Here is a 21,224-nt window from a genome sequence, read left to right as displayed (position 1 = left end):
TATTACTGCGTGTACGCGCTTTAACACGCATACCCATCCGTGTGAAATGATTTTGTCATTCACGAGATATACCGCGTTTCTGCGCGCATGTGTATTTAAGCATTTGTGAGCATCCATGAATATATGTAAATTCTATAGATAATATTAATACATAGCTTTTGATTGTAATTTTATTGAAAAATTATTAATTTTATTCAAAAAATAAGTTAACATTTCAAGATAAATAATTAAAAAATATCAACTAAGCTGTTTCATTGGGTATTTAAATTTGTTTATAACTCAACACCATTAACTAAAAATCAATAATCACTTTAATAATTATAATAAATTTTTAAAATTATTTATCTCTAGATGGTAAGCTCTATTTGTATTTTTACTATATACGTAAAAGATTACAAACTTTTGAATTAATTGATAAATTACACAATTATCAACATCGACTCATAAAATATGAAAGTATATATTTCTTATATAAAATAACAAATTAAATTAAAAACTGCACGGTAATGGATATGAGATATGTAATGCATGAAAAATGTTAAAACCAATAATAAAAATGATTTATGTTCTGAAACATAGAAATGTATGAAATATAGTTTGTGTAAAACATGTACAAACAAGACTATGTAGATAAATGCAAATCTGCGTCATTACTATGTAGGTGTTGTAACTCTGAAAAGCATTACATAAATCTAATTCATATAATAACAAATCAAAAGTTTGGTGAGAAGGGGGTGGAGAAGGAAAGGGAAAAGATAAAGAGATAGTGGAAGATCCACCTGTATCGACGTGGATGAGACCTGTAGTGATGAATTCTCGTTGGAATCTAATAGCGGTGGTAATATTAATAATACCAATGATATTGGTTCAACTGTGTACATAGCCATACTCGTTGGGACAAGCTGCGATGGCTAATGAAAGGCCACTACAAACGCACCGAGAAACCAGATCAAACAGTGTAATAATAGAAAGAGCATAGAAATCGGGAGAGTGTCTTGGGTACTGGCTAAATGCTAGGGTTGACTGTATCGGACGCCTGCTGCCCCCTCACTCTCTTTGTCTATCTCTTACCTCCGGAGGGCCACAGGCGTCTGATAGCCAAGTACTCTGCTCCGATTGATCCCTCTTCCTATCAGCACACGTGCACAGCTAGGAAAAGCGAAGCTAATGAGCGTAAAGCAATCAGAATACAGGGTTGGCTAAAGTTAAAGGGAGAGTAAGTGGATGAATAGGAAAGGTGGCGAAGCTCCGCGACGTGTCGAGCTTACGCTGCTTTGCGCTTGTCTTTGGGGCTACGCGGCTTGAACACTCTGATTGCGCCGAGTGCGCACTACTAGCTTTCGGAACCGGGGGCTGCGATCACTTGGGCTCGTAGCGCCCCACCCCGGGACTTACAGCCGCCGCGAGAAAATGTGTCACCGTGGTCTGTGCTTGCCAATCAGGCGCCCGCCGCTGCAAATACCGGCCGAGGGGCACGCGCGACCTCGTGCGAGCCTCCTATCTATTTACTGATCAATCTATTTGGAACGACGCGATACCCGGACGCCAAGTGCTCGCGAGGGTTGAAACTAAGATGCGGGGATGGGTAACTCCCGAGGTAATCTCACACTTCAAGGAGATCGATACCGGTAGCTCGCATTCCTTCGCGACAATATTAGAGGTGCAATAAAATCTGGACTCATTTAGTTTTTTCAGTTTTGCATCTTCTATCCTTATGCGTCTAATATTCTTGCTACCACATCCATATCATCTTGCAACAGGTTGCTAATAATACACGAACTTGTTCAGCTTTATCGTTTTATTTTTATTTCATGTTTATTTAATTTTTATTTTATTTTAATTATTAAATAATCACTGAAACGTCGAAAATTAAAAATAAATTCGTAAGTGTTTTTAATTTCGTAATTAAATTACATATTGATTTTGATATTCATGTATTTTCTGTACTGCAATTACTTAACAAATGATACTAAAGTAATACTTCCCAATTACTAGACGATGACTATGACGACCATATACTATGGAGCATTCAAGTTAAAATTCAATAACAATAATAGGTACTAATACCACAGTATGTAGCTTACATTTTCTATAAACGATAGTTCAGAATCAAAACTGTATACATATATTTATTTAAAGATAAATAATATTTTCAATACTACATTAACAGCATGAAATTACGAAATTTTATTATTGATTTACTCATGAACTTTCTGACTAAATCGATGGAATTAAATAATAAATTTTAAACAATATATTTTTTGAAATTGTAGTGAATTATCTTTACCTCGCATTAACAAGATGTTTTTTAATGTAATATATGAGTTTCGTATTATAATTTTGTAGTCTAATTAACTAAATATTTAACTGCTGTACATTACAATAATTAAATAATTTTAAATATCAGTTTAAAACAGTAATGCCATGAAATATGAATTACATAAATTATTGAATGTTTTAATAATCATTTATTGTTTATTAAATTTGTAACAGCTACTTTGAGTTGTTCAAAACACACGCTATCTCTCTCTCTCTCTCCTTTTCTTCACTAATTATTTTATCCAATTGGATTTATATGTAATGTTTAACAACTTATTTTAAACTAAATAAACAAAATATGCAATCATGAAAGAATAATTTGATATAATATGTATCAAAACAAATGTAATTACTTAATAATGTATTAAGTAAATTTCTGCAGAGGAAAATGCAGAAAGAAGTAGAAAATAATTGATTGCATGAAGATTGATCCATCAAATATATAGAAATCACATTTACAATGTTCGTTTCTAAGAAGCAAAAATTAAAAAACATTATGAAAAATAATATCAATCTTTACAACAATATAAGACAATTAATATTAATATTAATCTGTGTAAATTTGATAAGGTATTCTTTGATATAATTCTGTTATTCATTTCTATTAATAGTTTCTATATGCAAGCATTAATATATTTTCTAATATTTTAAACGTCTTATTATAATAAATATATAATAACAACACCATGATATTTTGGTCATTAGCGTCCAAAAAGTAACTTAATTTTAATATTTATATACATACACATATACATATACATACATATATATATATATATATATATATATATATATATATATATATATATATATATATATATTATTTTGAAAAATCTGTAAAAACTGTTATAAAAATATAGTATTGCTGCTGAAAATATAAGTTTATCTTGTGGAATGAGTGTTAAACCAAAAGTGATAAATTTTCGAAGTAAAAATCAAATAATAAAATCTTATTAAATTTATTTCATTGTACATATTATATAAAGAAACATGTTGTTTTTTAGAATAAACTTTTATTAAAATTTATAGATAAAATTACAGTATCTAATTAAGAAAATTCAAATGCATCTAGAGTATTTTTCATTAGAGTATTATTATTGAGAAATCCCTACCAATCTAATAAAAATATATGTAGAAACACATTCATACTTAGAAAAATTTGAATGTTCAATTATCGACTTTTCAACAAATTCAATTGATATTTGGCTTTAAAAATTTATGAGTATATTTTAAAAACTACATATATTATAAAGAAACGATAAATATCTGCGTAAAACCTTGAGTCCATTATAATGGAAATATAACGCTAATCCAGAAATATATCTCCAATCGCAAGAGAGAATAAGATCTTTCTCATATATGTAAATGTAAGATTATCATGAAAAATGAAAAATAATTAAACTTTCTTGGTTATTTCTATATTTTTGTATATTTTTTAAGTAATTGTTTATTTCTTAAATAATGCATAACCAATGTCAAGGAGTCTAAAACAACTATTAAATTTTAATATGGGAATTATAATTTAGAAGAAGGCAACGTACGTTTAAGTACATTTCTGTTTCATGGTAACGGGTATGAAACAAACAACAGGGAAAAATAATATATTATAAATATAATTAATACCGTCTATGAATTTTTTAAAACTTAGTAATTTATAATGTCATAATTCTATGCAAGTATAAAGCAGTAAAAGCAAACGTAGAAGATTCAAATAGTATTAAATGAAATCCATAAATATCATAAAAACAAAATTGACACAATAGACTGCAAAAACTTGAAACGAGAGTTTTATAATTTTTTCACTCTTGTATAATATATTTTTCACTAATTCAATATGTTCTTTTTTTTTATTTTATCCTCCTAATTTCATAAACTATCTCGATTAAGTGTTAAATTCAAATAGAATCAAATTATTATACGATTAAATGCATTTTTTACTATAATATAATGGAAAAATGTTTTTAAAACCGTATCGCAAATCTATATGTGTGTATGCGTGCGTGCGTGCAGGCGCGCATGCATACACATATGTATGCAAGTGTATATCTATAATTTCGTATCAATAGTAAATACAATTGATAGTTTTCTTAATAAAAAAATTATAAGTTCAGAACACTTTACATTAATACTAAAAATCTTGAAAGAACATTAATACTAAACGAATATTTTTGAAAAATTCTTGGATATATTACATGATATCGGTGTACTTATAGTAATAATTTTTGGTAGTCATTCTTCTTATTTATCAAAATTTGTTTCTGTAATTCATTCAATAATACAATTTTCATAAAAATATAACAAAAATTACACATACATCGATTAGTTATAACGTTACTAGTGATATATGATATTGAAATGTATAATTCTTGTACAACTATGTATAGATAAGGCGTTTTCCTTCCTCTATAAATTCATTAATTAATTTTTTTATTTTGTTTTCGTAAATAGGATTATTTTCCATGGTTAACTCTATTTGATCTATCCTATTATCAATTAACCACTTTTTAAATAAGCACGAATCTTCAATATTTTTGAGAAATTCGATTTCATATACATACCAGGTTTATATATACACGCATACAGAATGCCAACTAATCTATATTTCTGGTAATCTTTCATGATACTATCGTAAGTTGGAATATTTAACTTGCAATCGTTTTCATCAATAACGCTTCGTAATACAGAATAATAGTGCTTGAGCAAATACATTTCTGACTGTCGTGGGAATTGCGGTATCGCGTTCAAATAAAGAAGCATGCAAATATCCGTGATTGGTGAGTGGTATCGTAACAATTGATAATCGATTAATATACAATTAGGCGATTGAGCGTCGTCGAATATTAGATTGTTTTTCCATAAGTCACCATGGAAAATGACATTAAATCCGGTTGTATTAGTCTTTGCCATCTCGTGTGCACAATTAGCTATTTTTGTCACTAGGGCTATATCCACATTGAATCTTTTGGCAATCAGCACTAATGTATCAATACTAAGTCGAGTTACTTGACTAATTTTTGTAGAATCCGAGAAGATCTTTTCTTTGAAGCATTGCTAAAAGCTTTTTCTAACGACTGTCCAAGTCGTTTGTCTGCGATGATAGCCGATGTATGGAATGGCGCCAAGGTCGACAATGCTGATCTGATAAGTTGCTCATTAAAGCTAAATTCCTGACATAAATCGAAGCCTTGACTGCGCAAATCTTCGAAGACTAAGACGTCAGTCCCGGCCAGATAACAACTAAGGTGACCATTTCTTGCATTTGCCTTCAAGTGTGAGTTTTCACTTTATTACTCTTACTCGATTCACGTATAATGTGGACTAATAAAGAATGATGAATACCAAATGTTCCGTGGTAGTTTTTAAAAATATTTCAAAACGATAACTAAGCAATTTTACGTTAAGGCCAAAGATGCTTGAAACGATTGACTTTATATCTAAATAAATCAAAGCGGACATGTCACTTGAAATATTCTACCAAAATGTTACTAATGACAGTTTATAAATGTACGATCGACTTATCATATAATCAGCAATCAACCATAATAAGAATATCTTATCCAAGAAATTTTTAAGCGCATATTTTGAGCCTAAAATAAATAATTTGATTTTCATTTCAATTTTTAATTATTATCACATTGTACATCGATAATGCAATATTTACTTTTTATCTGTCATTTTAAAACGATGACAAAAATGTTATGCAGACATGGAATACTGTTTAATTAAATTATAATTTTAATATTTATAGTCTGATTTAACGAACTATAAAAGTATTAATCACTTTTTATTATTTATTTGTTGTTATCATGAACTCATTTGAAAATAATCCACTGGAAACTTCAAACTTGTTATAGAATTTATTGTTTATAAAACGATTTATACTATAAATATAGAAACTTAAGATAATATGTAAATAAAAAGATTATAACATATATTTCAATATATTTTTATATATTACATTCATATTTATCCAATTTTTATTTCAGTAATATACTACAAATTGCATTTTCTATCATAATTTTCTCAATATTTATAATTATACAATTTTACCCGAATAAGTTTTTATATATTCATCATCTCTCGTTGATCTGTTAAAATATATAAATAGATTTTTATATAAAATATATAAATTTATTTGTCTCATTACATTAATTCCATATATCGGGTCATAAACCAAGTTGGCTCACATTTAAGGTTAAGACCTGTTACAAAAAGTAGGAGCGATCACAAGTCCAAATCCTAAACGTAACACGGTCTGCTTAATTCTTGATAGATATTACTAAACGATGATAGCTTATACGAATTCAGCGTTGATCCTTACGAATGCAACTTATAAAATGATAGTGCTGTATGAAATTATAATGGAATAAATTTAAATAGAATATCACAGACTAAACTTGTATTAATAAAATAGATCATATTTGTATGCCAACAAATAATAATTATTTATTAATACCATAAAGCAACTCTAATACTGTCAAAGTTATTTATAAAAAACATTTTTTGTTAGATGTATTTTGATTTTTCGTCAAATAAATTTATCAATTTATTATTTTTTATTTATAATACATCTTGGAAAATAAATAATAGTATGTGTAGTAAAAAAAGTTTGATGTTTCATTTAATGCGTTTCTTATTTAATTTAATTTTTTATATATCTAGTATGAATTAAATTAAAAAGACATTGAAATATATAATATCATGAAATCATAACTTAAAGCCATTTATCTGATACGGAAGATATCATATAGGACATGCAAAGATATTATTCAATGAGTAGAAAGTTTTTCTACATCACCTCTAATTAATTTGTCAATATAATTACAGAATATTGACTTAAATACAAAAGATTATGTATCCTCACTAATCATAAATACTACAAAATCCTTAGAAAAATAGAATTACTACATGTTTTATACACTTTAATTAATTTTAATTTCAAAATACTATAATAAATTCAAAAAGATTTTGTATGTTATCTTTTTATGATCATTAATTAAAAAATTATAAAAAGGATTTTTTAATTTATTTGTAAAAAATTTATGCTTATGATTACTATAAATATTCCAAAAAATCGTTAAAACTATTTAATTTTATCTACTATATTGTAAATATTATTAGTTCTTATCTACCTTATAAATCTAATAATTAAGAATCTTAAAGCTTCAATATAAATATCATTATCATTTTATCGTAAAATTGAATAAATAATTATATTGGAAAATCAAATGACTGTATTTTATAATTTGTAATAGTAGTATTATGATATATGCATATAATAAACGATTGATTATAATAAAAAGTTATATTAAGAGTGCAGTAAACTAATTTTTAATTATACTAATCTACAAAATTATACTTTCTAATAAATTCAAAATTTACTTCTTATTATCAATAACTTTCCACATTTATGCCATAATAAATCATTATAATATATAATGATGACATACATTTATCATAGAATGAGTTCTCGAGATATAAAGTATTTGCAAATTGATACCGATCACACGAATAAAAAATATGTATAAACATAAAAATTTAAGTATAGATAATATGTACTAATGATATATAATATATATAATATAACTTATAGTCAAAAATTAGTTTTAATTAATAAATAATAATAATTACTTAAGTAATTATGTATCACCAAAGTATTTAGTTATAATTTTATATTATGATTTATTTTTAAAAGTATACGATAAAACTAGAATCTCTTTTATAATGCAACAGCTTCAAAAATTAAACTTTGATAAATTGTATTAATCTTTTTATTATCAAAACAAGATGCTTTTGAAACAAGTGAAATTTTTGTATCAATTTATCTATGAAAATTTAAAACATCTAACGAGAACTTCATAAAAATTTTCTTCGATTGAAGTTGAATGTTGTTTATCTGTTATTAAAAAGAACTTTTAAAAAATTAATTATGTAAATATTAAAAAACACCATTTAGATTTATAACCTTTTTTATAATTATGATAATATTATAGTATTATTATAATTTTCAATATTTATATACTTAATTTTTAAAAAGTTATTTTAAAATATAACATTTTAAATTAATTTCTTCATTTTAGTTTTCTGTATATGCAACAGACATTGTCTAAAAAATGTTATATCGGTTATTTGAAATATTTATGAGTAAATCTTTAATTTCAACAATAATCAAATATTTATTAAGATCTCTAATAAATTACACAATGTAAGTTAATATTTCAGATTGAGCAGATTATTAAAATAATATATACATAATGAGAATTAATTGTACCATATATGAAAACGACTCTCGCATTATAAAAAAATTAATAGAAATTTTCCTTCTTTAGTTTATAATTGAAGAAGGATGAATATGTATAAAATCTATATATAATACTAAATTTTATAAGTATTATTTGGTTTAATAGATAGCTTTATTAAAGAATTTAGTACAAGTGGGCAATACTAAATTAAAAATTAAATTTTTAGTGCAGCAACATAAGTTATTTATTGTTTGATTGAAACATTGTAATTATAATAATTCGTTGACAGTTGTATTATCCATATACGGCAGGTCAGCATTAAAATCAAAATATGGTATATGAGTGGAACACGTTTGGTACGTTATTTCCTGAAAATAAATGGAACAGTGGAACACAAATTTGAAAGACATTGTAGATACAGCTTAATTCGTACTAATTTTACGGTGGCGCTGCCAAGTATAAAATGTTAATATTGTTCAATACTCAATCTTTAAATTGATTTTTCTTTAAAAACCGGGTAAGTAATAAAGTTTTATTGAGAAATCGAATCATATTAATAACAATCGAAAACACAATAGAAGAATCCGACCTATCGAATATTTATTTCGAATTATTAATAACGATTAATTTCATTTAACATTTAATACATGGTGATTATAAAGTAATAATTAATTGTTTTATGTTTCTTTCTATTTTGCGGTATGCTCTTTTATTATCGCAGTTTCGATATACATAAAAATGGAAGTTACATATTTTGGATATATTGCATACGTATATTGCAAACATACGCACGTGCTAACTTACATAAACCGGTTTTGGAAACTAAATTATATGATATATGTTGTTAGTGTTCATTGTAAATGTTAAAAATCAGTTTATCAATTCTTTCCTTATATCAATATCTGAACTTCCTTTATTGATTGTAAAAATTATTGAAGGAATTTATCCATTAATATATATGAATTTTTAATTTTCAAACTGAATTCTAAATACAATGAAATATTTTACATGTATTTTATTTGCAGTTGAATCATGGTAGCTCATACGGTACTTCTTGATTTTACTGTTCCAACCAACCAAATTTTGGACATAGAGAAACAAGCCAATTTAAAATCAAATATCACAAATGTGTTAAAGGAACATTTAGTAGGTTTGAAGCATTTAACAGAATCAAGCATTGATGGCAGCTTAGTCATTTTGTTTAGTGGACCAAAAAGCAGTCTTATAACTGTACGAGGATATACAGAAGGTTTAGTCACAGTTAATATTGAATATTATAAGCCAGATGATGAAGAGGCATTGTTGTCTTTTGAGGTATTAAAGTTTTATTAATATTTAAGAATTAGTTTGTAAAATTTTGCATAAAAAATTATAAATGTAGTAACATCTTTTTTATTTATTTGTGTATGAACAATATTTAAACAAAAATTGTTGTGGAAATTGTTTTTACTAATTTAAAAGTGACTTATTACTGAAATTCATTATTATTTATTGATATTTATAATTGATTTACTTATTAAATTTTTTATTTATACTTATTTTATAGAAATTAGTATGAATATTATAAATATATATATTTACATTTTTATTTGAAATTAAATATTATTTAACTAACTTGAAAAATAGAGTTAAATATTTCAAATTAACAATTACTTTTAAAAGTAAGTAAATACTATTTGTTCTAGAATGTGAAATAGTATAACAATTATTAATATTACAGAAAATATTTTATTATTGACATTAATTAATAAATTATTGAATTTCTGTAGTCATTCACTTATAATTTTTTTATGTAGAGAGTGGAACGAGCAGCAATTTTTTAGTTTTTTTATAACATCGCTCCCTGAGCAGTAAGCAGTACAACTTAAATATTTAATATAAAAATAAAACATAAGAGAATACAGTATAATAAAGAGAATATTATAGCAATGGCGGTTCTTGGAAGCTGATATTGCCATGGCTTTGAATAGCCAGCGCAGTAAACATTTACCACCAGTAAAACGAGGAACCATATATGATCTCTATCTGACCCTCTCAGGTAGAAAATGTTTTGCCTCGATCAAAAATTTTCATTCGCATCTAATTGATTATAAATACCTAAATTTATTAGAAATTTATATCACAATCATATTTCTAGAAAATTAATTATTACATATCATCAATCATATATTAATCCTCAAAAGCATGATTTTCGTTGTGATTAAATCTCTTTTTAATATTTATTTCTTGTTTTTTCAAAAATGCTACTAAATTGTTGAATACAAAAACAGTTTTTATCATAAAGTTTTATAAAATAATTTGTTTTTCTTTAATTTAATTTCTTGAATAATTTGTATAATAATCACATAAAGATGTATTTATAAAACACTGAATATTTTTCTCCAAGCTAGAATGTTTAAGCCAAAATTTAGACTTTATCGAATAAAATTTTAATACATTATCAAGTGAATCAAATTATACGTAAAGATATTTAAATTCATACCCAAGATATTCAAAACTTTTGAAAATATGAATGCTGTATATCATCAGATGCATTCTTCAGAATTCAAATATAGCATTTGAGGGTTAATTGTAGTTTACATGAAGTATATCGCTTGTTCAAGAATGCAAAGTTAGTTTATATCGTAGCACCCATTTACAGTTCAATTTTTCTTGTCCAATATTCCTAGCACTTGATCTTTTATATTCATATGAGAACGGCATATAGTGCACGTAGCACTTTATATAATCTTTGTAATTATTTTTATAATAATGGATTTTAATGTATAGACATCTTTTTTGTTTTCTATGCTTATTCTCGATTATTTATAAAATTATGAAAAATGAGAACTATCGCGAATATTAAAAGATGTTCTAAAAGAAAACTTTGTGTCAAAGATAAACCTTTAAGGGAGATAAAATATAGTAAAGATTCAACTGAAATTAAATTTTTGAAATGCTTCATTTTTAAAAGAAGATATTTTTACAAAAATATTTGTTCTTTCTAATATAAATTTACGTTATAAACAAATACATATATAAAGACTATAATATAAGTTTCATTTTGCATCTGTAAATATTTAAATAAGCTACTAAAAAATTAAAAATAAGCATTAAATAAAAATGATCGAATGATTCGAATTCTATTATTATTTTTTAGTATTAATAAGAATATAAGTAATTCATTAAAGATGTTAAAAAATATCTTTTACATATTTTATTTTTTATTAATTATCTTCTCATATATATTTTCCTTACGTGTCAAAATATAAAAACTTATTTTATGTTTTTAAATATTGAAACCAATGGAATAAGTCTATGAGTGATTAAAATTTAAACTTAATTTATAATTAATACATCAATATTCAAAAATTTCAGTACTGAAATTATCCATAATTTTTTTCCTACAATTTATTTCACTTATTTTATAGGATCATATAAATTATACATAACATTATATATAGTATTATATATACCCTTGTGCAAGTACAGAATTATGAATTAGTTAAGTTTTCAGTGCGGTTAAAAAAAAATAATGTGAAAGTAATCAATGTTAAAACATATATCTTTAATAAATAACAGTATAATATAGTCTTTAAATTTTGTAAGTCTTTATATTTATATTGAATGGTATTAAGAAGACTGAATTTTAAGAAATGAAGTGGTTGAAAAAATGTAATTTCCGGGTAATTTTTTCTGTATTTTCTACCTTCTATTAAAATGTAGTGCGATCTTTATAATGATTTATTGGTTCGCTCAATTACTACATGATAGTCGGCCAGAGACTTGGAGACGGCATTACAAGCAGTGACATCGGCTACTCGATCGCACACGCTAACTCCTATAAAACGCGGTGGTCCATTTGAAAGATACTTTCCTACCGCTGGTGAGTTTGTCTTAATATTATGTTTCCGGTAAAGAAAACAGCCTTGTAAAATGAATAATTTTATTTTCAATAAAATTTATATTAAGTTGATGCTCGTACGTAGATACTTATAATAATAGATTTAATACTTGTATGTTTAAGCAGACTTACAGTTCTCCCCTGATACGCAATTCAAACATCTCTTTCTCTTTGATAAAAGACCTATCCATAACATTCATTAGTTTTACTTTTTTTGGACTTTCTTACAAAAAGCTTAAAAATTTATTTCTTTTGATCAAGGAATCGAGCATTGCTGCCTAACATTAGATTAATTGCTTTTAACATATTGCAATTAGATTTTTGGAAAAAATGAATAATATAAATGTTGCCGCCACGTATATGCATAACAGCTGTGGTCTTTATTTTTATAAATTAGAATATTAATCTGTGTCACCTTATTTATGGCTTTACAATATACTCTTAACGTTTTAAATATGTTTTATATTAGATATCTAATTGCTTATGTTGGATGCATGAAAAATAACTGTTAAAAATATTTAGATTTTATATTCTATTATATTTATCATTTATTAGATAAAATAACATAAATTAAAAATTATTCGTAAATTTTCTCGTAATTGTACCCACAAACGCAAACAATACAAGTATTTGTATGTTTTTAACATACAAGTATTTCTATGTTTTTAACAAATAATATGAATGACTATAAAATATATACACATAAAATAGAACAATGAAATATAAGATAAAATTTATTTTTAAAGATGAAAGATTACTTGAATATGATATTGACAAGTTAGTCTTTGAAGCTCGATCACCTTACCAAAAAGTTCAAATTGTTCACTCAAAGTCACTTGGTAATATGCTTATACTTGATGAGCTACAAAGTATGTATGATCAAATATTACTTACTATTATATATAAATTTATATCAATAATTTTTTTAATATGGTTTAGATATGTCCGAGGCAGATCTTATTTATTCGGAAACACTAATGCAACGAGGCAAAGAATGCTATGAAGATAAAGAAATTGTGATTTTAGGAGGAGGAGATGGAGGTCTTCTTTGGGAATTGCTTAAGGAAAATCCTAAGCGTGTTACAATGCTAGAAGTAAATTAAAAACTTCTGTTATAAAAACTTATAAATGAACGAATATTTATTTTGATTCTTTTTCTCATTCAGATTGATGATGTTGTTATCAAAGCGTGCAGTCAATACATGAGAAGTGTTTGTGGAGATTGTTTAGATAAACGCATAACTTCAAAATATGAAGTATACATTTTGCATATAGTTATTTAATTAAAATATTTTTTCTAGCCAAACAATTTATATATGTACACACACACACACACATACATACATATATATACTTTTTTTGCAGATAATTGTTGGCGACTGTGTTATAGCTTTAAATCATATGATCAACGAAGGACACCAAGTTGATTACGTTTTCGGAGATCTTACAGACATTCCTATTAGTACAGCACCACATGGAGATGCTTGGGACTTTATTAGACTTATTTTAAACTCTTCGATGAAAGTATTGAAGCCTACTGGAAAATACATGACTCATGTAAGATTGTAAATACTAGTTTGTATTATGTTAATTTTATTAGTCACTGTATAAAAAACTATTTTTCATAAAAATGTAGTTTTAAACATATTAAATATATATAATACATTTATGAAAAATATAAATATATAATTAAAAATAATAAACTACATATCTACATTGAATTTAAAAATAAATTAATTGCAAATTTAAAATATTGTTTTATTTTTTAACTTAGGGAAATGGAGCATCTTGTCCAAAATCATTAAAAATGTATGAAGAAGTGCTGTCTCAACTATGTGTTCCAGTTAAGTTTACAAAAGATGAGGCATTCATTCCATCTTTTTTCGAAGTTTGGATCTTTTATCAAGTTTCACTTAAATGATGGACTAAAAAGAAACTTAATATGTTGAGAACTATAGTCAACTTAAATCACAATACATTTTTCTTATGACCCAAGTTGTACATTAGCTTTAATGTGAAACTAAATTTATATAACAGTTTTGATTTTAAGCTCAGGTAGCACTCTTATTTAATAAATAAACGTTGAATAATTGCAATTTAAAATTCATAATTTTTTTTTTAACGGATTGTAAATATTTATACAAATTACTATTTGATAAACAAAATATTATTGAAAAAATAAACTTATAAATTAATTTAAAAATAGTTACAACAAATCAGTATCAAAATAAAATTTTCTTAGAAAGAGACATTGAACCAAACTTTTCATTTTAATACCAAAAAGCAATGTTATTGTAGAAGCAATGTCGTAAAATACGACACTAATTTAATTTTACCAATAAAAACAAATTTATATTATTTAAATTTCTCTTTAAATAAATTTTTAGTAAAGACTGTTATAATATAAATATTGAAATAACGTGGAATTGAAATAGTACAAGACATATAGTTATTGCTTAAAGAATGGCAAATATTAGTAATTTGCAAAAAAAATGTGTAGACACTTCAATAGTATAATGACAATTTAATCTGTCGAATGATAATATAATGTACCATCGATAGCATTGCTTCTTGTAGTTAGTTGTAAAAAATATTTTAGTTAATTCTATATAAAAATATAATGTACTACAAATGTTAAATTACTCTATATTCTTGAGACCTCAGTGCTTATATACTTTCTACAAGTTAGATAAATATTTCATTCAGAAACAGTTACCAATTCTTGTTGCTCTGATTTTTCTAATATTTTCATAGGAAAATAAAATAAATTAAAACATTAATTAAAATTTTTTGTCGGTAATGTATTTATAAATAATTCAATGCTGAATTACATTTTCAACCAAGAATCTAATATATGATCTATTAAATCAATTCAACGTTTTTTTTATAAAGTATAATATTTACATTTCAATGCATATTTATTCTTCTAGATTAAATATTATGAAATAATGAAGTATACCTGTAAAATAAGAGTGAACTGATGTAAAGCTTAAGTATTCGTGTATTATTGAAAAAGAGAATTATAAGATATATTTGAATCGATACGTTTAGTTTTTATTTAGATTTATAATAAAAGTTTACATTATAATAAATCTAAAAATTAATATAGCATAGTAAAGGTACAGCACAAATTTGAGTTAATTAAATATGTATAAGTGTATGCTAACAACGATGCAACACAATAAGTACAATGATGATTACAATCATGATTATGATGAAATTACTAAATGTTACAAATAAATAAATAACAATAATAGAAATAGTATAGAGAATCGTGGATAGAATAAATGGAAAATCAGACTTCTTGATTTACATTCCATATAATTATCAATGGAATATTGGTCCCATGAAGACTTGATTTTCTTTTTATATTAAATTGTAAATCAAAAGATTCTGTATTTATTTTATTAATTTTAACTAGATTGTAAATAACAAATTGGAACATTTTCTCAATTATTTTGTTTTCTTATTTAATTTTAATTCAATAATTACTATTTCAGACTTAAGTTTCTACTGGAAATTCTTGGTACAATCGAGTATTTGGTATTTTCGAAAATTGACCAATCTCATGAATGATTGGCTCAGTTTCGGTTTCTGCTAAAATTTGCTGAAGCCACTGTTGAATCTGTATGGGATGCTCAACACCTTCATGCTTTGTTTTTTCTTGTGCTATGACAATCGGATAATTATCAGCTGTCTTGGAATGCTCATTGCATTGAATGCATGTGACAGCCGAACAGCTAAATGTATTAATACTTTTATCTTCAAGATACAAATTGTCACTCTGTAAAACTTTTTCACTAGGTAATGAAGTTGCATCAGAAGTAAAGCTATTATCCTTGCTTTCATTACAAGAAATTTTTTCATAATTGATACTGGTTTCAGGATCCACAGTTTTATTGTCAAGGTTTCTTGTTGTCATTTTAGATGATGCTATCCCATAAAAAAATATTTTGAAAAATTAAAATCAACATAATATACTTGGTTGTTTAAATTAAATTTAAAAATTTCTTTTATTGATTTATTTTGTATTCTAGTTTGATTACTCGGTATTTCAATCACTTAATTGTGAAAACTATTCAAAGTTAAGCAATTTTTTATGTTTTTTCCAATACATGCATAATTCTTATATGAATTATAATTAAATTCAAATTTACTATAGAACTATTTGTAATTTGAAAAATACAATTTATTTTCATTCATCAATATATATTATTTGTTGTTTGAGTTGATTATATTTATGAAAAATTAATTTTTAATAAATTATTTTTAACGCATTTAAATTAATAGCCGTTATTATTACTATAAAATAATAACAATAATAATAAAATTATTTATCTTTTAACTGGTGTATTAAAACAAATATTGTATGGAAAATTTAAAAGAAACGCACGAACTTTGATTTAATAATGAAAAAAAAGTCAAATTGTTAGTTATAGGTTCACGTATTTAATAAATACTTAATAATGTAACAGTTAATAATACATCTAATTAACGTATTGATGACAATCGCGCTAAAAACTACAGAAGTACTAAAATAAGGCAACAATCGCTTACTAATCGCTGCAGTCTCGGCTTTACAAGTTTTGCAAGACACGCAGTTAAAGTTGATGCTAACGATTTTGTTGAGGTTGCCGTTAGTGTCGCGCTTCCTTCGTAAGATGCTGGACACGTCAATTTCTTCGGTCTCACTTTTCAATGATTTCTGAAAACTAACATAATCATCGGCAGCCTCTTGGTACTCCTCGACCTTGTACGGTTCGGAGTCGTTTACGGCGATGCTATTAGAGAGATCGATCCTACCGAAATGGAGTAATTGGTTAACCAATTGTTGCTCGGTGCTCAAATCTGCGTCAAGGTTGGAGGTGGCTGGTAAAAGCTCTGAATTTGTTTGTACAAGCGATAGCTGCTGTCTATGAATGGCTTCGACTTGCCGAAGGAGCTGCTTCTCTCGGCCTCTTAGGACCCCAGCGAGTCGCTCAAAGCAGTTTTTTATGTCCTGGCGAACCTGTACCATCAGTCACTCTTTATAAATTTTAGAAATCAATTATTCTTGCCTTAACTTCACCCTTACAACCAATACAAAACTATTTTGAAAAACATAATTAAACAAAATAATAAAGTTACTTCAAACAACGTTTATAATATTAAAATTTTTCTTAAAAATAATTAAATTTTAACTTCATCATAATTCATAATATATAATTTTTTATCAAATATAAATGTATCGAATAAGGTATAACATAAGTTAAAATATTTAAAAAAATTTTTAGTTGATAATCAAATTTCCCAAAAAATTCTAATTTTGGCATCTCCGCAATAAAAAAGCAATATAAAACTATTTATCAAGATTGATATTCTTGAAATTATTATACAATATTAACCACTGTACATTGATAGCGTTAAATTTTTGTTTTATTTCTAATTTTTGTTTATGTAATTCTTAATGATACATTTTCTTTAAAATTAAACAAATTGAAATTACTAAATTCTGTTTGTATACAAAATTTAATAGTAAAAAAATAATTTAAATTATTATTTATCATTTTATTTATTATTCAGAACCATTGTTAATTATGTTAAAAAGAAATGTGATGTTAATATGGTGATAAACAGGAAAAAATAATTTACTTATAAATATTGTAAAACAAAAAATGATTAAAAATATTTTTCATTATATTATAATAAAATATAATATAACATATTTAAAGAAATATTTTCATAATTACAAAATAAATTAATAATTACATGCACATAAATATATTGAAAAAAAATTACAATAAAACTTTTTGAAGTATAAATTATTTATGCACAATTTCTAAATACTTTATAATCTTTAAAATAAGTATATATAAGTTATATATACTTATTATATAATATATATATATATATATATATATATATATATATATATTAAAATATATTAAAAAGTTAAAGTAGCTCTTTTTCTGTAAAAAATATAAAATACATGAACATCGAATGTATTAATTTAAAATAATAAATTAAATTTTATATAAGAGTGAAGATATATTATTCTTGTATATATTTTTTTTTTTTATTTTTACTTGAAAAATTTAATTTTATATTTAATTTTGTAATATTAATAACAATAATTTTATAGATATTAATACTTGATTTAAAGTAATTGAACGCTATTAAATGAAATTGTGTTATTAAAATGTTATTCTTCCAATTAAAACTCGATTCTTGTAATCAATAATAGATCATTTAAATATTTATAAATTCATTTGTTTTGGGGCAAAATAACTTGTCATTTGAATTAATATAAAATTCTTCCTTACTTTAATGTCTATACATTATTCATATGTTGTCTTTAAAAAATTAGTATAAAATGTAGAAAAATATAATTGCAATGAAAGCGATTATATTAATAATAATAGTAATAATAATAAAAATAAATAAATTAAAATAATAATTATAATAAAAAATGTATATAAAAAAAAGTTCCTACACGGTAAAAGTTATGTGGATGCATCTTTGAGCGCGCATGTGTGCGTTTGATATACAAATGCATGGACTTTAAATATTTTAAAGTATTTAGGGATTTTAAAAAGCAAAATCAATAAATAAAACATAATGTAGAAGGCATCCACCTGATCAGCCGTTTCCTCCAGCTGTCTTGTTTTGCTGGATATCAATTTGACGCGCGCCAAACTCTCGTCGTCGATATCTCCGACTTCGTCATCTTTGCCTACCATACTTTTATACGTGAAAATGAAAATGATGAAATTCTCGTGTCGACAATAATGGCGGCAGCAACGTTGAGCTTGAAAAAGAGGAAGAAAAATACCGATTCAAGTAGCAGAAAGAAGTAAATAACAAGGCAGTTGTCGCAGCTCCGAAAGTGCGAACTGCAGACTGTTGTTCCCAAGCTCACTTTTCAAGACGGTTGTGTACATGAATGACGTAGCTGCGTAAGCATACGCGCGGTTTATGCCGAAGCAGCTAGGGACGAGAACTAAAGCCGATCGATGAATAGATGAGAGGTGCTTTCTGTCTCTTTCTCGCTATTCAACGGAACATCACTGGCTAACAAACCGGTTCCGCCGTTCCTCCTTGCCGTAATAAACATTGTGTATGCGTCGGATAACATGGTAACATTTATCAGTCATTGTCAATTGTGCACAGGCATATCTGCCCCTCCTTTCATCCGTATCACATATGGAAACAAGTATACACATCCAGATAACCATTCATCATTACTCGCTCTGAATTGCTTAACCTATCTTTTACTTTTCGGCCTCTCGCTTTCTCCCTTGTTGTCTTTCTTTCATTCAAAAACATTTAATCGATCTTGCATTTTCTTGGAAATTGTAAATTAATACTATAGTAAAGTTTTGAGTACTAAACTCATAGAAAACTGTAAGACCTTGAGATATATATATATATATATATATATATATATATATATATATATATATATATATTCAATAAACGTGATGAGCAATTAAAATTTTAAAAACAGCTTTTTCAATTCCAAATTGTAAAATATTATTATTCATAGAGTAAAAAATAATTTTAAAAATAAAGAAAACTTAAAACCGAAGTATTATTGTAATGCAATATTGATCACAGTGTATTTAAATTTTTCTACTTTAGCTAGTGTTTACACTGATTGATAGGTAATCTGAATTTTTAATTTTTAATGAACTGTTTATCTAACTATCTAAGTATCTAAATATAAATACATAAATTTTCATTGAAATTTTTAAATAAACGTCCAAAAGTATAATATTTATTACATATTTTATATTGCCATTATATTAAATATTAAAATCATTATTATAATACAATCATATTTAATACTATCGAAATTTTTGTTAAAATTAAAATTACAATTACACTATTGCATATTTATTTCTTCAAGTATTTAAAATATCAATGAATTCACAGATTATATACCAAAGTATATTTTATATATTTCTGTACATTACAATATTAATTTAAGTATAGGGTTTCAGACATTAGAATAAATTAACAAAGACTTGTTTTTACAAAAATTTAAAAATATAACTTTAAATTTAATTCCCATCAAAGTATAATAGTGGTATGAATCCATACATATGAGGTAAATATTTTATTAAAAAAAAAATTTTAGGAATTAATATTTAATCTCTTCATATAATAAATCGAATATATATTACTATTAAAATAAATATGTGTAAAAAGCTTAGGTTTAATTACATTTTTATCTTATAATATTAATGAATTATGTATTGCTATTTACAATAAACACATTTTTAATAAATATATAAATGTATTCGTTTTGATTGGTGAAGAATTCGAGTGATACGCCATTAAAGTCGTTTACCAATCGCATAGCCTGATTTTACGCACACAGTTACTTTAGTACAAATACTTTACTTCTAGTTCTAAAGTTAAATATCGGATAATTCATGCAATGTATAATCCCTTTTAAAAGTGTCAGATGTAAATATTATTGGTAATGTAAACTTCGGCTAAAAATACTGTATGTATTCATTCTAGTAAACTTCATCTTCATCTTTAGGAAATGGCTTGTAATATAGGAAAGAAAAAAGAAGTTCAAAACGACTAAAGGAGAAAAATTATCATGAAAATTCGAACGAATATATGGCATCAGCCGCGTGCAATAACCGCGGGGGGACAGAAATCGCGGGAAACATGTACGATGCATATTCCAGTAGTGTATGTCGATGAGTACGTCAACAACGTTTCCTGAGGAAGTATTGTGGGATCTATTGTGACACTTTTACTATAAGCAAGCTATTAAACGACGC

At 25.4% G+C, this 21,224-nt stretch overlaps 3 protein-coding genes across 8 annotated transcripts; 1 reads left to right on the top strand and 2 right to left on the bottom strand.

Moving 5' to 3' along the window:
* Positions 1–561: 561 nt before the first annotated feature.
* On the bottom strand, positions 562–5,775 carry LOC105366318 (uncharacterized). The gene is made up of 4 exons (XM_011504724.1): positions 5,659–5,775; positions 5,354–5,582; positions 4,901–5,321; positions 562–568 (listed from the first exon to the last, which is right to left on the bottom strand). Exons 1-4 carry the CDS (start codon positions 5,773–5,775, stop codon positions 562–564), a joined length of 774 nt encoding a protein of 257 aa, XP_011503026.1.
* Positions 5,776–8,957: 3,182 nt separating this feature from the next.
* Sms (spermine synthase) lies at positions 8,958–14,527 on the top strand. 5 transcript variants are annotated; one of them, XM_011504697.1, is made up of 8 exons: positions 8,958–9,078; positions 9,580–9,875; positions 12,315–12,426; positions 13,191–13,313; positions 13,384–13,538; positions 13,611–13,700; positions 13,810–14,001; positions 14,219–14,527. In XM_011504697.1, exons 2-8 carry the CDS (start codon positions 9,594–9,596, stop codon positions 14,363–14,365), a joined length of 1,101 nt encoding a protein of 366 aa, XP_011502999.1. In that variant the 5' UTR covers positions 8,958–9,078; positions 9,580–9,593; the 3' UTR covers positions 14,366–14,527. The 5 variants fall into 5 exon arrangements, with proteins under 5 accessions (XP_011502999.1, XP_011502998.1, XP_011503000.1 ...); XM_011504696.1 differs by having other exon boundaries at positions 8,959–9,078; positions 9,587–9,875; XM_011504698.1 differs by lacking the exon at positions 8,958–9,078 and adding an exon at positions 9,182–9,211 and having other exon boundaries at positions 9,587–9,875.
* A 1,352-nt stretch (positions 14,528–15,879) lies between these two features.
* LOC105366295 (uncharacterized) lies at positions 15,880–19,757 on the bottom strand. Of its 2 annotated transcripts, XM_011504694.1 has the most exons (4): positions 19,343–19,757; positions 19,059–19,231; positions 17,080–17,452; positions 15,880–16,377 (listed from the first exon to the last, which is right to left on the bottom strand). In XM_011504694.1, the coding sequence occupies exons 1-4, from the start codon at positions 19,362–19,364 to the stop codon at positions 15,947–15,949; spliced, it is 999 nt and encodes a 332-aa protein (XP_011502996.1). In that variant the 5' UTR covers positions 19,365–19,757; the 3' UTR covers positions 15,880–15,946. The 2 variants fall into 2 exon arrangements, with proteins under 2 accessions (XP_011502996.1, XP_011502997.1); XM_011504695.1 differs by having other exon boundaries at positions 19,059–19,757.
* Between the last annotated feature and the right edge of the window lie 1,467 nt (positions 19,758–21,224).

This window comes from Ceratosolen solmsi, unplaced genomic scaffold, assembly GCF_000503995.2.
Source record: "Ceratosolen solmsi marchali unplaced genomic scaffold, CerSol_1.0 scaffold58, whole genome shotgun sequence".
Lineage (NCBI taxonomy): Eukaryota > Metazoa > Arthropoda > Insecta > Hymenoptera > Agaonidae > Ceratosolen > Ceratosolen solmsi.
This window is presented reverse-complemented; position numbering and strand designations above follow the sequence as displayed.

What these genes read in the sequence shown, in the direction of transcription:
- LOC105366295 (XM_011504694.1), bottom strand. Translation starts at nt 19,364, where the DNA reads ATGTACACAACCGTCTTGAAAA. An exon ending in TGGAGGAAACGGCTGATCAG is followed by an intron (nt 17,453 to 19,058) that starts GTGGATGCCTTC and finishes CTGATGGTACAG; the next exon opens with GTTCGCCAGGACATAAAAAA. An exon ending in AAGGAAGCGCGACACTAACG is followed by an intron (nt 16,378 to 17,079) that starts GCAACCTCAACA and finishes TTTATGGGATAG; the next exon opens with CATCATCTAAAATGACAACA.
- LOC105366318 (XM_011504724.1), bottom strand. Translation starts at nt 5,775, where the DNA reads ATGTCCGCTTTGATTTATTTAGATATAAAGTCAATCGTTTCAAGCATC. An exon ending in AAACTACCACGGAACATTTG is followed by an intron (nt 5,583 to 5,658) that starts GTATTCATCATT and finishes TCACACTTGAAG; the next exon opens with GCAAATGCAAGAAATGGTCA. An exon ending in TAGCAATGCTTCAAAGAAAA is followed by an intron (nt 5,322 to 5,353) that starts GATCTTCTCGGA and finishes AAATTAGTCAAG; the next exon opens with TAACTCGACTTAGTATTGAT.
- Sms (XM_011504697.1), top strand. Translation starts at nt 9,594, where the DNA reads ATGGTAGCTCATACGGTACTTCTTGATTTTACTGTTCCAACCAACCAA. An exon ending in AGCGTGTTACAATGCTAGAA is followed by an intron (nt 13,539 to 13,610) that starts GTAAATTAAAAA and finishes TTTCTCATTCAG; the next exon opens with ATTGATGATGTTGTTATCAA. An exon ending in GCATAACTTCAAAATATGAA is followed by an intron (nt 13,701 to 13,809) that starts GTATACATTTTG and finishes CTTTTTTTGCAG; the next exon opens with ATAATTGTTGGCGACTGTGT.